The 17,121-nt window shown below is 32.0% G+C and overlaps 1 protein-coding gene across 6 annotated transcripts in view; it reads right to left on the reverse strand.

Moving 5' to 3' along the window:
- LOC149790217 (uncharacterized) overlaps positions 1-17,121 on the reverse strand; it is a 192,857-nt gene that overhangs the window by 43,047 nt on the left and 132,689 nt on the right. For all 6 annotated transcript variants that reach the window (XM_089972238.1, XM_089972233.1, XM_089972236.1 and 3 more), the window contains one exon: positions 12,786-12,809. In XM_089972238.1, coding sequence (XP_089828364.1) covers positions 12,786-12,809 — 24 coding nt within the window. The remainder of the gene's footprint in view (positions 1-12,785; positions 12,810-17,121) is intronic.

Raw genomic sequence — 17,121 nt, forward strand, 5'->3', positions numbered from 1 at the left:
AAATTAGAAGCAAGCATTAAATGGCGATTCAATGAATCCCTGGCGAAAATGAGAAGCAAGCATTAAATGCAATTCAACGAATCCTTGGGGAAAATGAGAATCAAGCATTAAAAAGCAATTCAATAAATCCCTGGGGAAAATGAGAAGCAAGCATTAAATGGCAATTCAACAAATTCCTGGTGAAAATGAGAACCTAGCATTAAATGGCGATTCAACAAATCCCTGGTGAAAATGAGAAACAAGCATTAAATGGCAATTCAACAAATCCCTGGTGAAAATGAGAACCTAGCATTAAACGGCAATTCAACAAATCCCTGGTGAAAATGAGAAACAAGCATTAAATGGCAATTCAACGAATCCCTGGGGAAAATGAGAATCAAGCATTAAAAGGCAATTCAACAAAAACCTTGAGAAAATTAAAAGCAAGCATTAAATGGCAATTCAACAAATCCCTGGTGAAAATTAGAAGCAATCATTAAAAGGTGATTCAACAAATCCCTGGTGAAAATGAGAAGCAAGCATTAAATGGCAATTCAATGACCCCCTGATGAAAATGAGAACTAAATAAAAAAAATACTCTGATATTTGTAATATTAAAGACATTTTCATTTTTGCAGTTTATACTTTCAAGTAAATAGTATATCTTGATTAACAAACTCAACTAGACAGGGAAGTGTTCACAAATATCCACTTAGTTTTTATTTTTCACCTCACAATCCTTCATTCCCCATGGCTGACTATAGAATTTGAAAACTTTGTTATCCATTCATCCTTATAAAGTATATCATGCAATGAAACTTGGCCTCAATTGGTGTATGTGGAATTCAGATTGCAGGGAAGACTGCAACTTACTTAATTGGTGTAGGTTGAGTTCAGATTGAAAGGAAGAGTCCATATTACTAAAATGATGCGGATGAAGTTCAGATTGTAAGGAAGACTCCATATTACTCAATTGGTGTAGGTGAAGTTTAGATTGCAAGGAAGAGTCCATATTATTCAGTAGGAGTAGTAGGTGTTTGGGGGCTTATGAGCACAAAACTTCTATAGGTGTAAGCGGAGTTCACATTGCATGGAAAGTCCATATTGCTCAAAAAATGTACATGGAGTTCAGACTGCAAGGAAGAGTCCATATTACCAAAGAGGGTTACATTAACCTTTCACCCCACAACCCTTGCCTCTCCTTGAGATCACATCCAGGATACAAAAGTTTTTTTGTCATCCATGCAGTAAGTAAAGAGAGTCAGAGTTCAGGTTACAAGTGTTTATGAAAATCATATACTAGATCCCACTGCCCTCTTAGGTGGTGGCAGGGCCATAGAGAGCAATCATAGGCCCAGGGCCATAGAAAGCAATCATAGGCCTGGGCCATAGAGAGCTATCACAGGCCCAGGGCCATAGAGAGCTATCACAGGCCTGTGCCATAGAGAGCTATCACAGGCCCTGGACCTGTCCTAGTTCTTGTTCAAACACAATTTGTCTTTAATAAAATTAAAAACTGTTGTTCAGATATATCCCCAGTTTCACCCCTCTTGTTGGCCCTAAGTGGTGGCAGCTAAGAAGTTATTTTCATCTACCTACCCTATTAAACATTAAACCACACACATGATCAACCTCTCACAAATGGTGAAGATATGAGTTTGGGGTATATGTAGGAGTCTATATTCCTATAAAAATCTTAAATTTGTTCCCCTCCTCACCATCCAATGAAACCAGCATCTAATGTATCATTTTATCTACTCACTCTCAAAAAACAACATACCAAACATGACCCATCCTCCCTCTGTTGGTGAAGATGAACAGCCACAATCAGCAAGTGTAGAGTTCAGGTTACAATAATCACTGACAATCCAAGTGTAGAGTTCAAGTTACAATAATCACTGACAATCCAAGTGTACAGTTCAGATTACAATAATCACTGACAATCCGAGTGTACAGTTCAGGTTACAATAATCACTGCCAGTCCAAGTGTACAGTTCAGGTTACAATAATCACTGACAATCCAAGTGTAGAGTTCAAGTTATAATAATCGCTGACAATCCGAATGTACAGTTCAGGTTACAATAATCACTGACAATCTGAGTGTACAGTTCAGGTTACAATAATCACTGACAATGCAAGTGTACAGTTCAGGTTAAAATAATCACTGCCAATCTGAGTGTACAGTTCAGGTTACAATAATCACTGCCAGTCCAAGTGTACAGTTCAGGTTACAATAATCACTGCCAATCTAAGTGTACAGTTCAGGTGGATGCACACTATGATACCAATCACAGAAATATATATCTGCACTGTAGAGCTAGTTCAACTTCCAGGCTAAACTGACTGATGCACAGAAAAGACAGGATGGAAGGATAGATGGATGGATGCAGATACAACGAATGACATTTGTACAGTTGGATGGATATGATTATTCACAAAATATATGCAAAAGTGTAGCTCAAAAAACAAATGCTCCAAAAACATAATGTTCTAACTTCCATTCATGTAAATTTTCCTTCAGATATTGAAAGATACTGTTCATAACTTTTTATTAATATATAGCAAAAACATAACTCTCTACTATAAAAACAATGCAATAATCAGTTAGCTTCAAATAACAGAACAATAATGCAAATAGAGATAGCTAGGAAACTTTTCTTTGTGCAGTAACAACAAGAGTCCCTTGAGAGGACAAATGCTCTGCTAGTTTCAAATAATGGATGAAGTATGCAGATAGATACCATCACAGAAGCTTGTTTTTCCATGAAAGAAACAAATATTTGTACTTTTTCTTGCTGCATCCAAATATAATAACTTTTCTCTTTTATACAGCACTACAAACTGACTTGTTTTTTTTCTCCAAAGCACTATCAAATATCTTGTACACACTGCCATAACAGGTTTTCTTCTTTTCAATTTAATTCTTCAAATTATATATTCTAAAAAGCTAAATTCATGCAATGATCAAAAACATCTATAACAGACTGAAGTAGTAATCTGTAACTTTATACAGTTTGCATTCGAATGTATGGATGATGAGTGAACATTAATGAATACATTCTGAATTCTAATATATGTACAATGAAAGAACATTAATGAATACATTCTGAATTCTAATGCATGGATGATGAGTGAACATTAATGAATACAGTCTGAATTCTAATATATGTACAATGAAAGAACATTAATGAATACATTCTGAATTCTAATATATGTACAATGAAAGAACATTAATGAATACATTCTGAATTCTAATGCATGGATGATGAGTGAACATTAATGAATACATTCTGCATTCCAAATGTATGTACTAGGAGTGAATATTAATGAATACAGTCTGTATTCTACTTGATGTACAATGAGTGAACATTAATGAATACACTCTGCATTCTAATGTCTGGATGATGAGTGAACATTAATGAATACAGTCTGCATTCTAATGTATGGATGATGAGTGAATATTAATGAATACATTCTGTATTCTAATGTATGGATGATGAGTGAACATTAATGAATACAGTCTGTATTCTAATGTATGGATGATGAGTGAACATTAATGAATACAGTCTGTATTCTAATGTATGGATGATGAGTGAACATTAATGAATACAGTCTGAATTCTAATGTATGGATGATGAGTGAACATTAATGAATACAGTCTGTATTCTAATGTATGGATGATGAGTGAACATTAATGAATACAGTCTGTATTCTAATGTATGGATGATGAGTGAACATTAATGAATACAGTCTGCATTCTAATGTATGGATGATGAGTGAATATTAATGAATACAGTCTGTAATCTCATGTATGGATGATGAGTGAATATTAATGAATACAGTCTGTAATCTCATGTATGGATGATGAGTGAACATTAATGAATACATTCTGTATTCTAATGTATGGATGAAGAGTGAACATTAATGAATACAGTCTGTATTCTAATGTATGGATGATGAGTGAATATTAATGAATACAGTAAGTAATCTCATGTATGGATGATGAGTGAATATTAATGAATACAGTCTGTAATCTCATGTATGGATGATGAGTGAACATTAATGAATACATTCTGTATTCTAATGTATGGATGAAGAGTGAACATTAATGAATACAGTCTGTATTCTAATGTATGGATGATGAGTGAACATTAATGAATACAGTCTGTAATCTCATGTATGGATGATGAGTGAATATTAATGAATACAGTCTGTAATCTCATGTATGGATGATGAGTGAACATTAATGAATACATTCTGTATTCTAATGTATGGATGAAGAGTGAACATTAATGAATACAGTCTGTATTCTAATGTATGGATGATGAGTGAACATTAATGAATACAGTCTGTATTCTAATGTATGGATGATGAGTGAATATTAATGAATACAGTCTGTAATCTCATGTATGGATGATGAGTGAACATTAATAAATACATTCTGTATTCTAATGTATGGATGAAGAGTGAACATTAATGAATATAGTCTGCATTCTAATGTATGGATGATGAGTGAACATTAATGAATACAGTCTGTATTCTAATGTATGGATGAAGAGTGAACATTAATGAATACAGTCTGTATTCTAATGTATGGATGATGAGTGAACATTAATGAATACAGTCTGTAATCTCATGTATGGATGATGAGTGAACATTAATGAATACAGTCTGTAATCTCATGTATGGATGATGAGTGAACATTAATGAATACATTCTGTATTCTAATGTATGGATGAAGAGTGAACATTAATGAATACAGTCTGTAATCTCATGTATGGATGATGAGTGAACATTAATGAATACAGTCTGCATTCTAATGTATGGATGATGAGTGAACATTAATGAATACAGTCTGTATTCTAATGTATGGATGATGAGTGAACATTAATGAATACAGTCTGTAATCTCATGTATGGATGATGAGTGAACATTAATGAATACAGTCTGTATTCTAATGTATGGATGATGAGTGAACATTAATGAATATAGTCTGCATTCTAATGTATGGATGAAGAGTGAACATTAATGAATACAGTCTGTATTCTAATGTATGGATAATGAGTGAACATTAATGAATACATTCTGTATTCTAATGTATGGATGAAGAGTGAACATTAATGAATACAGTCTGTATTCTAATGTATGGATGAAGAGTGAACATTAATGAATACAGTCTGTATTCTAATGTATGGATGATGAGTGAACATTAATGAATACAGTCTGTAATCTCATGTATGGATGATGAGTGAACATTAATGAATACATTCTGTATTCTAATGTATGGATGAAGAGTGAACATTAATGAATACAGTCTGTAATCTCATGTATGGATGATGAGTGAACATTAATGAATACATTCTGTATTCTAATGTATGGATGAAGAGTGAACATTAATGAATACAGTCTGTATTCTAATGTATGGATGATGAGTGAACATTAATGAATATAGTCTGCATTCTAATGTATGGATGATGAGTGAACATTAATGAATACAGTCTGTAATCTCATGTATGGATGATGAGTGAACATTAATGAATACAGTCTGTATTCTAATGTATGGATGATGAGTGAACATTAATGAATACAGTCTGTAATCTCATGTATGGATGATGAGTGAACATTAATGAATACATTCTGTATTCTAATGTATGGATGAAGAGTGAACATTAATGAATACAGTCTGTAATCTCATGTATGGATGATGAGTGAATATTAATGAATACAGTCTGTAATCTCATGTATGGATGATGAGTGAACATTAATGAATACAGTCTGTATTCTAATGTATGGATGATGAGTGAACATTAATGAATACAGTCTGTATTCTAATGTATGGATGATGAGTGAACATTAATGAATACAGTCTGTATTCTAATGTATGGATGAAGAGTGAACATTAATGAATACAGTCTGAATTCTAATGTATGGATGAAGAGTGAACATTAATGAATACAGTCTGCATTCCAATGTATGGATGATGAGTGAACATTAATGAATACAGTCTGTATTCTAATGTATGGATGATGAGTGAACATTAATGAATACAGTCTGTATTCTAATGTATGTATGATGAGTGAACATTAATGAATACAGTCTGCATTCTAATGTATGGATGATGAGTGAACATTAATGAATATAGTCTGCATTCTAATGTATGGATGAAGAGTGAACATTAATGAATACAGTCTGTAATCTCATGTATGGATGAAGAGTGAACATTAATGAATACAGTCTGTAATCTAATGTATGGATGATGAGTGAACATTAATGAATATAGTCTGCATTCTAATGTATGGATGATGAGTGAACATTAATGAATACAGTCTGTAATCTCATGTATGGATGATGAGTGAACATTAATGAATACATTCTGTATTCTAATGTATGGATGATGAGTGAACATTAATGAATACAGTCTGTATTCTAATGTATGGATGAAGAGTGAACATTAATGAATACAGTCTGTAATCTCATGTATGGATGATGAGTGAACATTAATGAATATAGTCTGCATTCTAATGTATGGATGATGAGTGAACATTAATGAATACAGTCTGCAATCTCATGTATGGATGATGAGTGAACATTAATGAATACAGTCTGTATTCTAATGTATGGATGATGAGTGAACATTAATGAATACAGTCTGTAATCTCATGTATGGATGATGAGTGAACATTAATGAATACAGTCTGTAATCTCATGTATGGATGATGAGTGAACATTAATGAATACATTCTGTATTCTAATGTATGGATGATGAGTGAACATTAATGAATACAGTCTGTAATCTCATGTATGGATGATGAGTGAACATTAATGAATATAGTCTGCATTCTAATGTATGGATGATGAGTGAACATTAATGAATACAGTCTGTAATCTCATGTATGGATGATGAGTGAACATTAATGAATACAGTCTGTATTCTAATGTATGGATGATGAGTGAACATTAATGAATACAGTCTGTAATCTCATGTATGGATGATGAGTGAACATTAATGAATACATTCTGTATTCTAATGTATGGATGAAGAGTGAACATTAATGAATACAGTCTGTAATCTCATGTATGGATGATGAGTGAACATTAATGAATACATTCTGCATTCCAAATGTATGTACTAGGAGTGAATATTAATGAATACAGTCTGTATTCTACTTGATGTACAATGAGTGAACATTAATGAATACACTCTGCATTCTAATGTCTGGATGATGAGTGAACATGAATGAATACAGTCTGTATTCTAATGTATGGATAATGAGTGAACATTAATGGATACAGTCTGCATTCTAATGTATGGATGATGAGTGAACATTAATGAATACATTCTGTATTCTAATGTATGGATGAAGAGTGAACATTAATGAATACAGTCTGTAATCTCATGTATGGATGATGAGTGAACATTAATGAATACAGTCTGTAATCTCATGTATGGATGATGAGTGAACATTAATGAATACAGTCTGTAATCTCATGTATGGATGATGAGTGAACATTAATGAATACAGTCTGTATTCTAATGTATGGATGATGAGTGAACATTAATGAATACAGTCTGTATTCTAATGTATGGATGATGAGTGAACATTAATGAATACAGTCTGTATTCTAATGTATGGATGATGAGTGAACATGAATGAATACAGTCTGTAATCTAATGTATGGATGATGAGTGAACATGAATGAATACAGTCTGTAATCTAATGTATGGATGATGAGTGAACATGAATGAATACATTCTGTATTCTAATGTATGGATGATGAGTGAACATGAATGAATACAGTCTGTAATCTCATGTATGGATGATGAGTGAACATTAATGAATACATTCTGTATTCTAATGTATGGATGATGAGTGAACATTAATGAATACAGTCTGTATTCTAATGTATGGATGATGAGTGAACATTAATGAATACAGTCTGTATTCTAATGTATGGATGATGAGTGAACATTAATGAATACAGTCTGTAATCTAATGTATGGATGATGAGTGAACATTAATGAATACATTCTGCATTCCAAATGTATGTACTAGGAGTGAATATTAATGAATACAGTCTGTATTCTACTTGATGTACAATGAGTGAATATTAATGAATACATTCTGTATTCTAATGTATGGATGATGAGTGAACATTAATGAATACAGTCTGTAATCTAATGTATGGATGATGAGTGAACATTAATGAATATAGTCTGCATTCTAATGTATGGATGATGAGTGAACATTAATGAATACAGTCTGTATTCTAATGTATGGATGATGAGTGAACATTAATGAATACATTCTGTATTCTAATGTATGGATGATGAGTGAACATTAATGAATACAGTCTGTATTCTAATGTATGGATGATGAGTGAACATTAATGAATACAGTCTGTATTCTAATGTATGGATGATGAGTGAACATTAATGAATACAGTCTGTAATCTCATGTATGGATAATGAGTGAACATTAATGAATACAGTCTGTATTCTAATGTATGGATGATGAGTGAACATTAATGAATACAGTCTGTAATCTCATGTATGGATGATGAGTGAACATTAATGAATACAGTCTGTAATCTCATGTATGGATAATGAGTGAACATTAATGAATACAGTCTGTATTCTAATGTATGGATGATGAGTGAATATTAATGAATACATTCTGTATTCTAATGTATGGATGATGAGTGAACATTAATGAATACAGTCTGTATTCTAATGTATGGATGATGAGTGAACATTAATGAATACAGTCTGTAATCTCATGTATGGATAATGAGTGAACATTAATGAATACAGTCTGTATTCTAATGTATGGATGATGAGTGAACATTAATGAATACAGTCTGTATTCTAATGTATGGATGATGAGTGAACATTAATGAATACATTCTGTATTCTAATGTATGGATGATGAGTGAACATTAATGAATACAGTCTGCATTCTAATGTATGGATAATGAGTGAACATTAATGGATACAGTCTGTAATCTCATGTATGGATGATGAGTGAACATTAATGAATACAGTCTGTATTCTAATGTATGGATGATGAGTGAACATTAATGAATACAGTCTGTATTCTAATGTATGGATGATGAGTGAACATTAATGAATACAGTCTGTAATCTCATGTATGGATGATGAGTGAACATTAATGAATACAGTCTGTAATCTCATGTATGGATGATGAGTGAACATTAATGAATACAGTCTGTATTCTAATGTATGGATGATGAGTGAACATTAATGAATACAGTCTGTAATCTCATGTATGGATGATGAGTGAACATTAATGAATACAGTCTGTAATCTCATGTATGGATGATGAGTGAACATTAATGAATACAGTCTGTATTCTAATGTATGGATGATGAGTGAACATTAATGAATACAGTCTGTAATCTAATGTATGGATGATGAGTGAACATTAATGAATACATTCTGCATTCCAAATGTATGTACTAGGAGTGAATATTAATGAATACAGTCTGTATTCTACTTGATGTACAATGAGTGAACATTAATGAATACACTCTGCATTCTAATGTCTGGATGATGAGTGAACATTAATGAATACAGTCTGTAATCTAATGTATGGATGAAGAGTGAACATTAATGAATACAGTCTGTAATCTCATGTATGGATGATGAGTGAACATTAATGAATACATTCTGTATTCTAATGTATGGATGAAGAGTGAACATTAATGAATATAGTCTGCATTCTAATGTATGGATAATAAGTGAACATTAATGAATATAGTCTGTAATCTCATGTATGGATGATGAGTGAACATTAATGAATATAGTCTGCATTCTAATGTATGGATAATAAGTGAACATTAATGAATACAGTCTGTAATCTCATGTATGGATGATGAGTGAACATTAATGAATACAGTCTGTATTCTAATGTATGGATGAAGAGTGAACATTAATGAATACAGTCTGTAATCTCATGTATGGATGATGAGTGAACATTAATGAATACAGTCTGTATTCTAATGTATGGATGATGAGTGAACATTAATGAATACAGTCTGTAATCTCATGTATGGATGATGAGTGAATATTAATGAATACAGTCTGTAATCTCATGTATGGATGATGAGTGAACATTAATGAATACATTCTGTATTCTAATGTATGGATGATGAGTGAACATTAATGAATACAGTCTGTAATCTCATGTATGGATGATGAGTGAACATTAATGAATACAGTCTGTAATCTAATGTATGGATGATGAGTGAACATTAATGAATACAGTCTGTAATCTCATGTATGGATGATGAGTGAACATTAATGAATACAGTCTGTAATCTAATGTATGGATGAAGAGTGAACATTAATGAATACAGTCTGTAATCTCATGTATGGATGATGAGTGAACATTAATGAATACAGTCTGTAATCTAATGTATGGATGAAGAGTGAACATTAATGAATACAGTCTGTAATCTAATGTATGGATGATGATTGAACATTAATGAATACAGTCTGTAATCTCATGTATGGATGATGAGTGAACATTAATGAATACAGTCTGTAATCTAATGTATGGATGAAGAGTGAACATTAATGAATACAGTCTGTATTCTAATGTATGGATGATGAGTGAACATTAATGAATACAGTCTGTAATCTCATGTATGGATGAAGAGTGAACATTAATGAATACAGTCTGTAATCTCATGTATGGATGATGAGTGAACATTAATGAATACAGTCTGTAATCTCATGTATGGATGATGAGTGAACATGAATGAATACACTCTGTATTCTAATGTATGGATGAAGAGTGAACATTAATGAATACAGTCTGCATTCTAATGTATGGATGATGAGTGAACATTAATGAATACACTCTGCATTCTAATGTATGGATGAAGAGTGAACATTCATGAATACAGTCTGCATTCCAATGTATGGATGATGAGTGAATATTAATGAATACAGTCTGTAATCTAATGTATGGATGAAGAGTGAACATTAATGAATACAGTCTGTAATCTCATGTATGGATGATGAGTGAACATTAATGGATACAGTCTGTAATCTAATGTATGGATGATGAGTGAACATTAATGAATACAGTCTGTAATCTCATGTATGGATGATGAGTGAACATTAATGAATACAGTCTGTAATCTCATGTATGGATGATGAGTGAACATTAATGAATACAGTCTGTAATCTAATGTATGGATGAAGAGTGAACATTAATGAATACAGTCTGTAATCTAATGTATGGATGAAGAGTGAACATTAATGAATACATTCTGTATTCTAATGTATGGATGATGAGTGAACATTAATGAATACAGTCTGTAATCTAATGTATGGATGATGAGTGAACATTAATGAATACAGTCTGTAATCTCATGTATGGATGATGAGTGAACATTAATGAATACAGTCTGTAATCTAATGTATGGATGAAGAGTGAACATTAATGAATACATTCTGTATTCTAATGTATGGATGATGAGTGAACATTAATGGATACAGTCTGTATTCTAATGTATGGATGATGAGTGAATATTAATGAATACAGTCTGTAATCTAATGTATGGATGATGAGTGAACATTCATGAATACAGTCTGAATTCTAATGTATGGATGAAGAGTGAACATTAATGAATACAGTCTGCATTCCAATGTATGGATGATGAGTGAATATTAATGAATACAGTCTGTAATCTAATGTATGGATGATGAGTGAACATTAATGAATACAGTCTGCATTCTAATGTATGGATGATGAGTGAATATTAATGAATACAGTCTGTAATCTCATGTATGGATGATGAGTGAACATTAATGAATACAGTCTGTAATCTAATGTATGGATGAAGAGTGAACATTAATGAATACAGTCTGTAATCTAATGTATGGATGAAGAGTGAACATTAATGAATACATTCTGTATTCTAATGTATGGATGATGAGTGAACATTAATGAATACAGTCTGCATTCCAATGTATGGATGATGAGTGAACATTAATGAATACAGTCTGTAATCTAATGTATGGATGATGAGTGAACATTAATGAATACAGTCTGCATTCCAATGTATGGATGATGAGTGAACATTAATGAATACATTCTGCATTCTAATGTATGGATGAAGAGTGAACATTAATGAATACAGTCTGCATTCCAATGTATGGATGATGAGTGAACATTAATGAATACAGTCTGTAATCTAATGTATGGATAATGAGTGAATATTAATGAATACAGTCTGAATTCTAATGTATGGATGAAGAGTGAACATTAATGAATACAGTCTGCATTCCAATGTATGGATGATGAGTGAATATTAATGAATACAGTCTGTAATCTAATGTATGGATGATGAGTGAACATTAATGAATACAGTCTGCATTCCAATGTATGGATGATGAGTGAACATTAATGAATACATTCTGCATTCTAATGTATGGATGAAGAGTGAACATTAATGAATACAGTCTGCATTCCAATGTATGGATGATGAGTGAACATTAATGAATACAGTCTGTAATCTAATGTATGGATAATGAGTGAATATTAATGAATACAGTCTGTAATCTAATGTATGGATGATGAGTGAACATTAATGAATACAGTCTGCATTCTAATGTATGGATGATGAGTGAACATGAATGAATACAGTCTACATTCTAATGTATGGATGAAGAGTGAATATTAATGAATATATTCTGTAATCTAATGTCTGGATGAAGAGTGAACATTAATGTACGCATTCTTCATTTTTATTTATGTACAATGAGTGAACATTACCTTTCACTTTCCACTTGCTTCTTCCTACAATGAGAAAAAACTTTGTAATTTTAGTCTGAATACAAACATGCATATAAACTATGGATCAGCCAAAACACTGCATTTAAAAAAAAATGGTAAAAGAGTTATTTCCCTTGAATATTTAAGATAACTTCTATGGCGAGAATCAATCATTATGCAAAATCAGTCATTACACATGTAAAATCAATCAAACGTGTAAACTTAGAAGTGGGTGGGGGTAGTTCTAAGGTGTCAAACTTACAATATTACTTGATCAATGCAAATTCAAAATAATAAAAAAAACATTTAAATCCAAATAGCTAATAAGGGACAAGATAACACTTAGAATGAAAATACTTACCAGGGAAAAGATAACATTTAAATTCAAATGAATTACAAGGGACTAAAAACACTTACCAATCTTGATTCACACAATACCTATCTTGATTTAGACAATAACAACCTTGATTCAGACAATACAAACCTTGATTCTGACAACCCAATGTTGATGTAGACAATACCAACCTTGATTCAGACAATACCAACCTTGAATCAGAAAAGACCAACCTTGATTCAGACAATAACAACCTTGATTCAGACAATACAAACCTTGATTCAGGCAATACTTATCTTGATTCAGACAATAATAACCTTGATTCAAACAATACCAACCTTGATTCAGATAATATCTATATTGATTTAAACAATACCAACCTTGATTCAGACAATACCAACCTTGATTCAGACAACCCAATCTTGATGTAGACAATACCAACCTTGAATCAGACAAGACCAACCTTGATTCAGACAATACCTATCTTGATTCAGACAATACAAACCTTGATTCAGTAAATAACAACCTTGATTCAAGCAATACCAACCTTGATTCAGACAATGTCTATATTGATTTAAACAATACCTATCTTGATTTAGACAATACAAACCATGATTTAGACAATACAAAACTTGGTTCAGACAATACAAACCTTGATTCAGACAATACCAACCTTGATTCAGGCAACTCTATCTTGATGTAGACAATACTAACCTTGATTCAGACAATACCAACTTTGATTCAGACAATACCTATCTTGATTCAGACAATACAAACCTTGATTCAGACAATAACCTTGATTCAGATAAAACCAACCTTGTTTCAGACAACCCTCTATTGATGCAGACAATACCAAGCTTGAATCAGACAAGACCAACCTTGATTCACACTATCTTGATTCAGACAATACAATCCTTTATTCAGACAACAACAACCTTGATTCAGACAATACCTATCTTTATTCAGACAATACCAATCTTGATTTAACAATACCATTCTCAATTCAGACAAATAACATTCTTGATTCAGACAATACCAACCTTGATTCTGACAACCCTATCTTGATGTAGACAATACCAACCTTGAAAGGGGCCCCGAGTGGCCGAGTGGTCTAAAGCGCTCTTCGTTACGGATCACTGCCATCTCACCTCTGTCTGCGGCGGTTCGAGTCTAAGATTCAGCCAATGTGGGCATGTGAGAAAGCTTGCCAGTAGCTTCTCGTGGGTCGGTGGTTCTTTCCGGGGTTTTCCGGGTTCTTCCTCCACCATTAATACTGGCCGCCATGTATAGCCTATCGTGCTGAAAAATGGCGTTAAACCCCAAAACAACAACAACCAACCTTGAATCAGACAAGACCAGACTTAATTCAGTCAATACCTATCTTGATGTATATAACACAAACCTTGATTCAGACAATACTAACCTTGATTCAGACAATACCAACCTTAATTCAAACAACACCTATCTTGACTCAGACAATACCAACATTTATTCAGACAATACCAACCTTGATTCAGACAATACCATTTTTGATTCAAATAACAACCTTGATTCATACAATACCAACCTTGATTCAGACAATACCAACCTTGATTCAGAGAATAACAACCTTGATTCAGACAATATCTATCTTGATTTAGAAAATACTAAATTTGAATCACACAGTAACAACACTGATTTAGACAATAACAACCTTGATTCAGACAATACCGTTGATTCAGACAATACCAACCTTGATTCAGAGTATACCAACCTTGATTCAGACAATACCATTGATTCAGACAATACCAGCCTTGATTCAGACAATACCATTGATTCAGACAATACCAACCTTGATTCAGACAATACCATTGATTGAGACAGTACCAACCTTGATTCAGACAATATGATTGATTCAGATGATACAAATATTGATTCACACTATCCCAGCATCAATTCAGACAATAATAATCATGATTCAGGACCATACTAATGTTGATATTAAAAGGGAACAAGTATGATGTATGTGTATTGAAAACTATAGAACTCTGAATAGGCTTTTGTAAATTTCACAAAACAAGATTTTAATTCTAAAGTTAACAAGCAGAAATGTGAAATATGTCCCTATGTAAATGAAGTCATAGTTTAACAGGAATAATATCTCTGTAAAAAAAATCTTTCCAAAAGCAGTAATAAATTTCAAAACATTTAACATCTGTTTCTGTATCAAACTAGATGTCTATCAGTCTTGAGTCATTATTTAGAAATAGAACAGGAACATCTGACAAATGGGACATGATGCCAGCCTTATGTCCTTTAACATAAATAAGATACTGCATCATGTAAATCTGATGATTGTCTAACACACCTGAATGTATTTTAATGTAAGACTGATCAAACCTGTATGCTGTCTAACACTCCAGAGTGTATTTAAATGTAAGACTGATCAAACCTATATACTGTCTAACTATCCAGAGTGTATTTAAAAAGACTGTATATTGTCAAACACCCCATAATGTATTTAAATGTAAGACTGATCAAACTAAGTATTGTCTAGCACACCCAGAATGTATATAAATTTATGTCTGAGCAAACCTAAATAAAGTCCAGTACATCCCAGAATGTATTTAAATGTATGACTGATAAAATCTAAATACTGTCTAGCATACCCCATAATGTATTTAAATTTCAGAATGATCAAACATAAATATTGTCTAACACATCCCCATAATGCAATTCTGTTTCAGACTTTTCTATGATAAATATTGAAACACATCACAAAATGTATTTCAATTTCAGACTAATCAAACATAAATATTTGTGGCAGTAGATACTGCTGGACACATGGACATTGTTGTGACATCATGACTCCACAACACCCAGAATCTCAAAATAGGATTAACAGTCCTGTGTTTTCCAGAGTGTCAAATTAGGGATAACAGCCCTGTGTTTTCCAGGGTGTAAAACTAGGGATAACAGTCATGTGTTTCCCAGAGTGTCAAAATAGGGATATTTGATGAAAATGTTAATCATGAATTTATTGTCACAACTCTGTATTACTGACAAAGCATAAAACCCAATTTATAACAAATACAACTAACAATAATACACTCAAATATAAGACAATTAACTCTTAGATGAAAGGTAATTATCTTTGTATGTGTTAGTGTCCAACAGCATCCTAGAACTAAAATTGTCTATTAATGTATAAACTCCATTAAATATGTCATAAGAGTGTCGATTAAGGGAATTATTCCATTCAGTATGTCATAAGAGTGTTTATTACATTAATTATTCTATTAAATATGTCAAAAGAATGTCTGTTAAGGTAATTATTCCATTAAATATGCCAAAAGAATGTCTGTTAAGGTAATTATTCCATTAAATATGCCACTTTAGTGTTTGTTAAGTAATTATTCCATTAAATGTGCCATACAAGTGTCTATTGAGGTAATTATTTAATTAAATATGCCACAAGAGTGTTTGTTAAGTATCTATTCCCTTAAATGTGCCATACAAGTGTCTATTAAGGTAATTATTTAATTGAATATACCATAAGAGTGTATATTATACAAATATCCAATTAAATATGCCAAAAGAGTCTATTAAGGTTATTATTCAATTAAATATGTCATAAGAGTGTTTATTACTGTAATTATTCCATTAAATATGCCATATGAGTGCCTATTAAAGTAATAATTCCATTAAATATGTCATAATAGTGTCTATTAAGTAAATATCCAATTTAATATGCCATAAAAGTCTATTAAGGTAATTATTCCATTAAATGTGCCATAAGAGTGCCTATTAAGGTACGTATTCCATTAAATATGCCATATGAGTGTTTATTAAAGTAATTAATCCATTAAATATGCCATAAGGGTGTTTATTACAGTAATTAGTCCATTAAATGTCATACAAGTGTCTATTAAGGTAAATATTCCATTAAATATTCCATAAGAGTTTTTATTACAGTAATCATTTCATTGAATTTGTCATAAGATTGTCTATTAAAGTAATTAT

The sequence above is a fragment of the Sinohyriopsis cumingii genome, chromosome 10 (assembly GCF_028554795.1).
Source record: "Sinohyriopsis cumingii isolate HCF-2022 chromosome 10, ASM2855479v2, whole genome shotgun sequence".
Taxonomy (NCBI): domain Eukaryota; kingdom Metazoa; phylum Mollusca; class Bivalvia; order Unionida; family Unionidae; genus Sinohyriopsis; species Sinohyriopsis cumingii.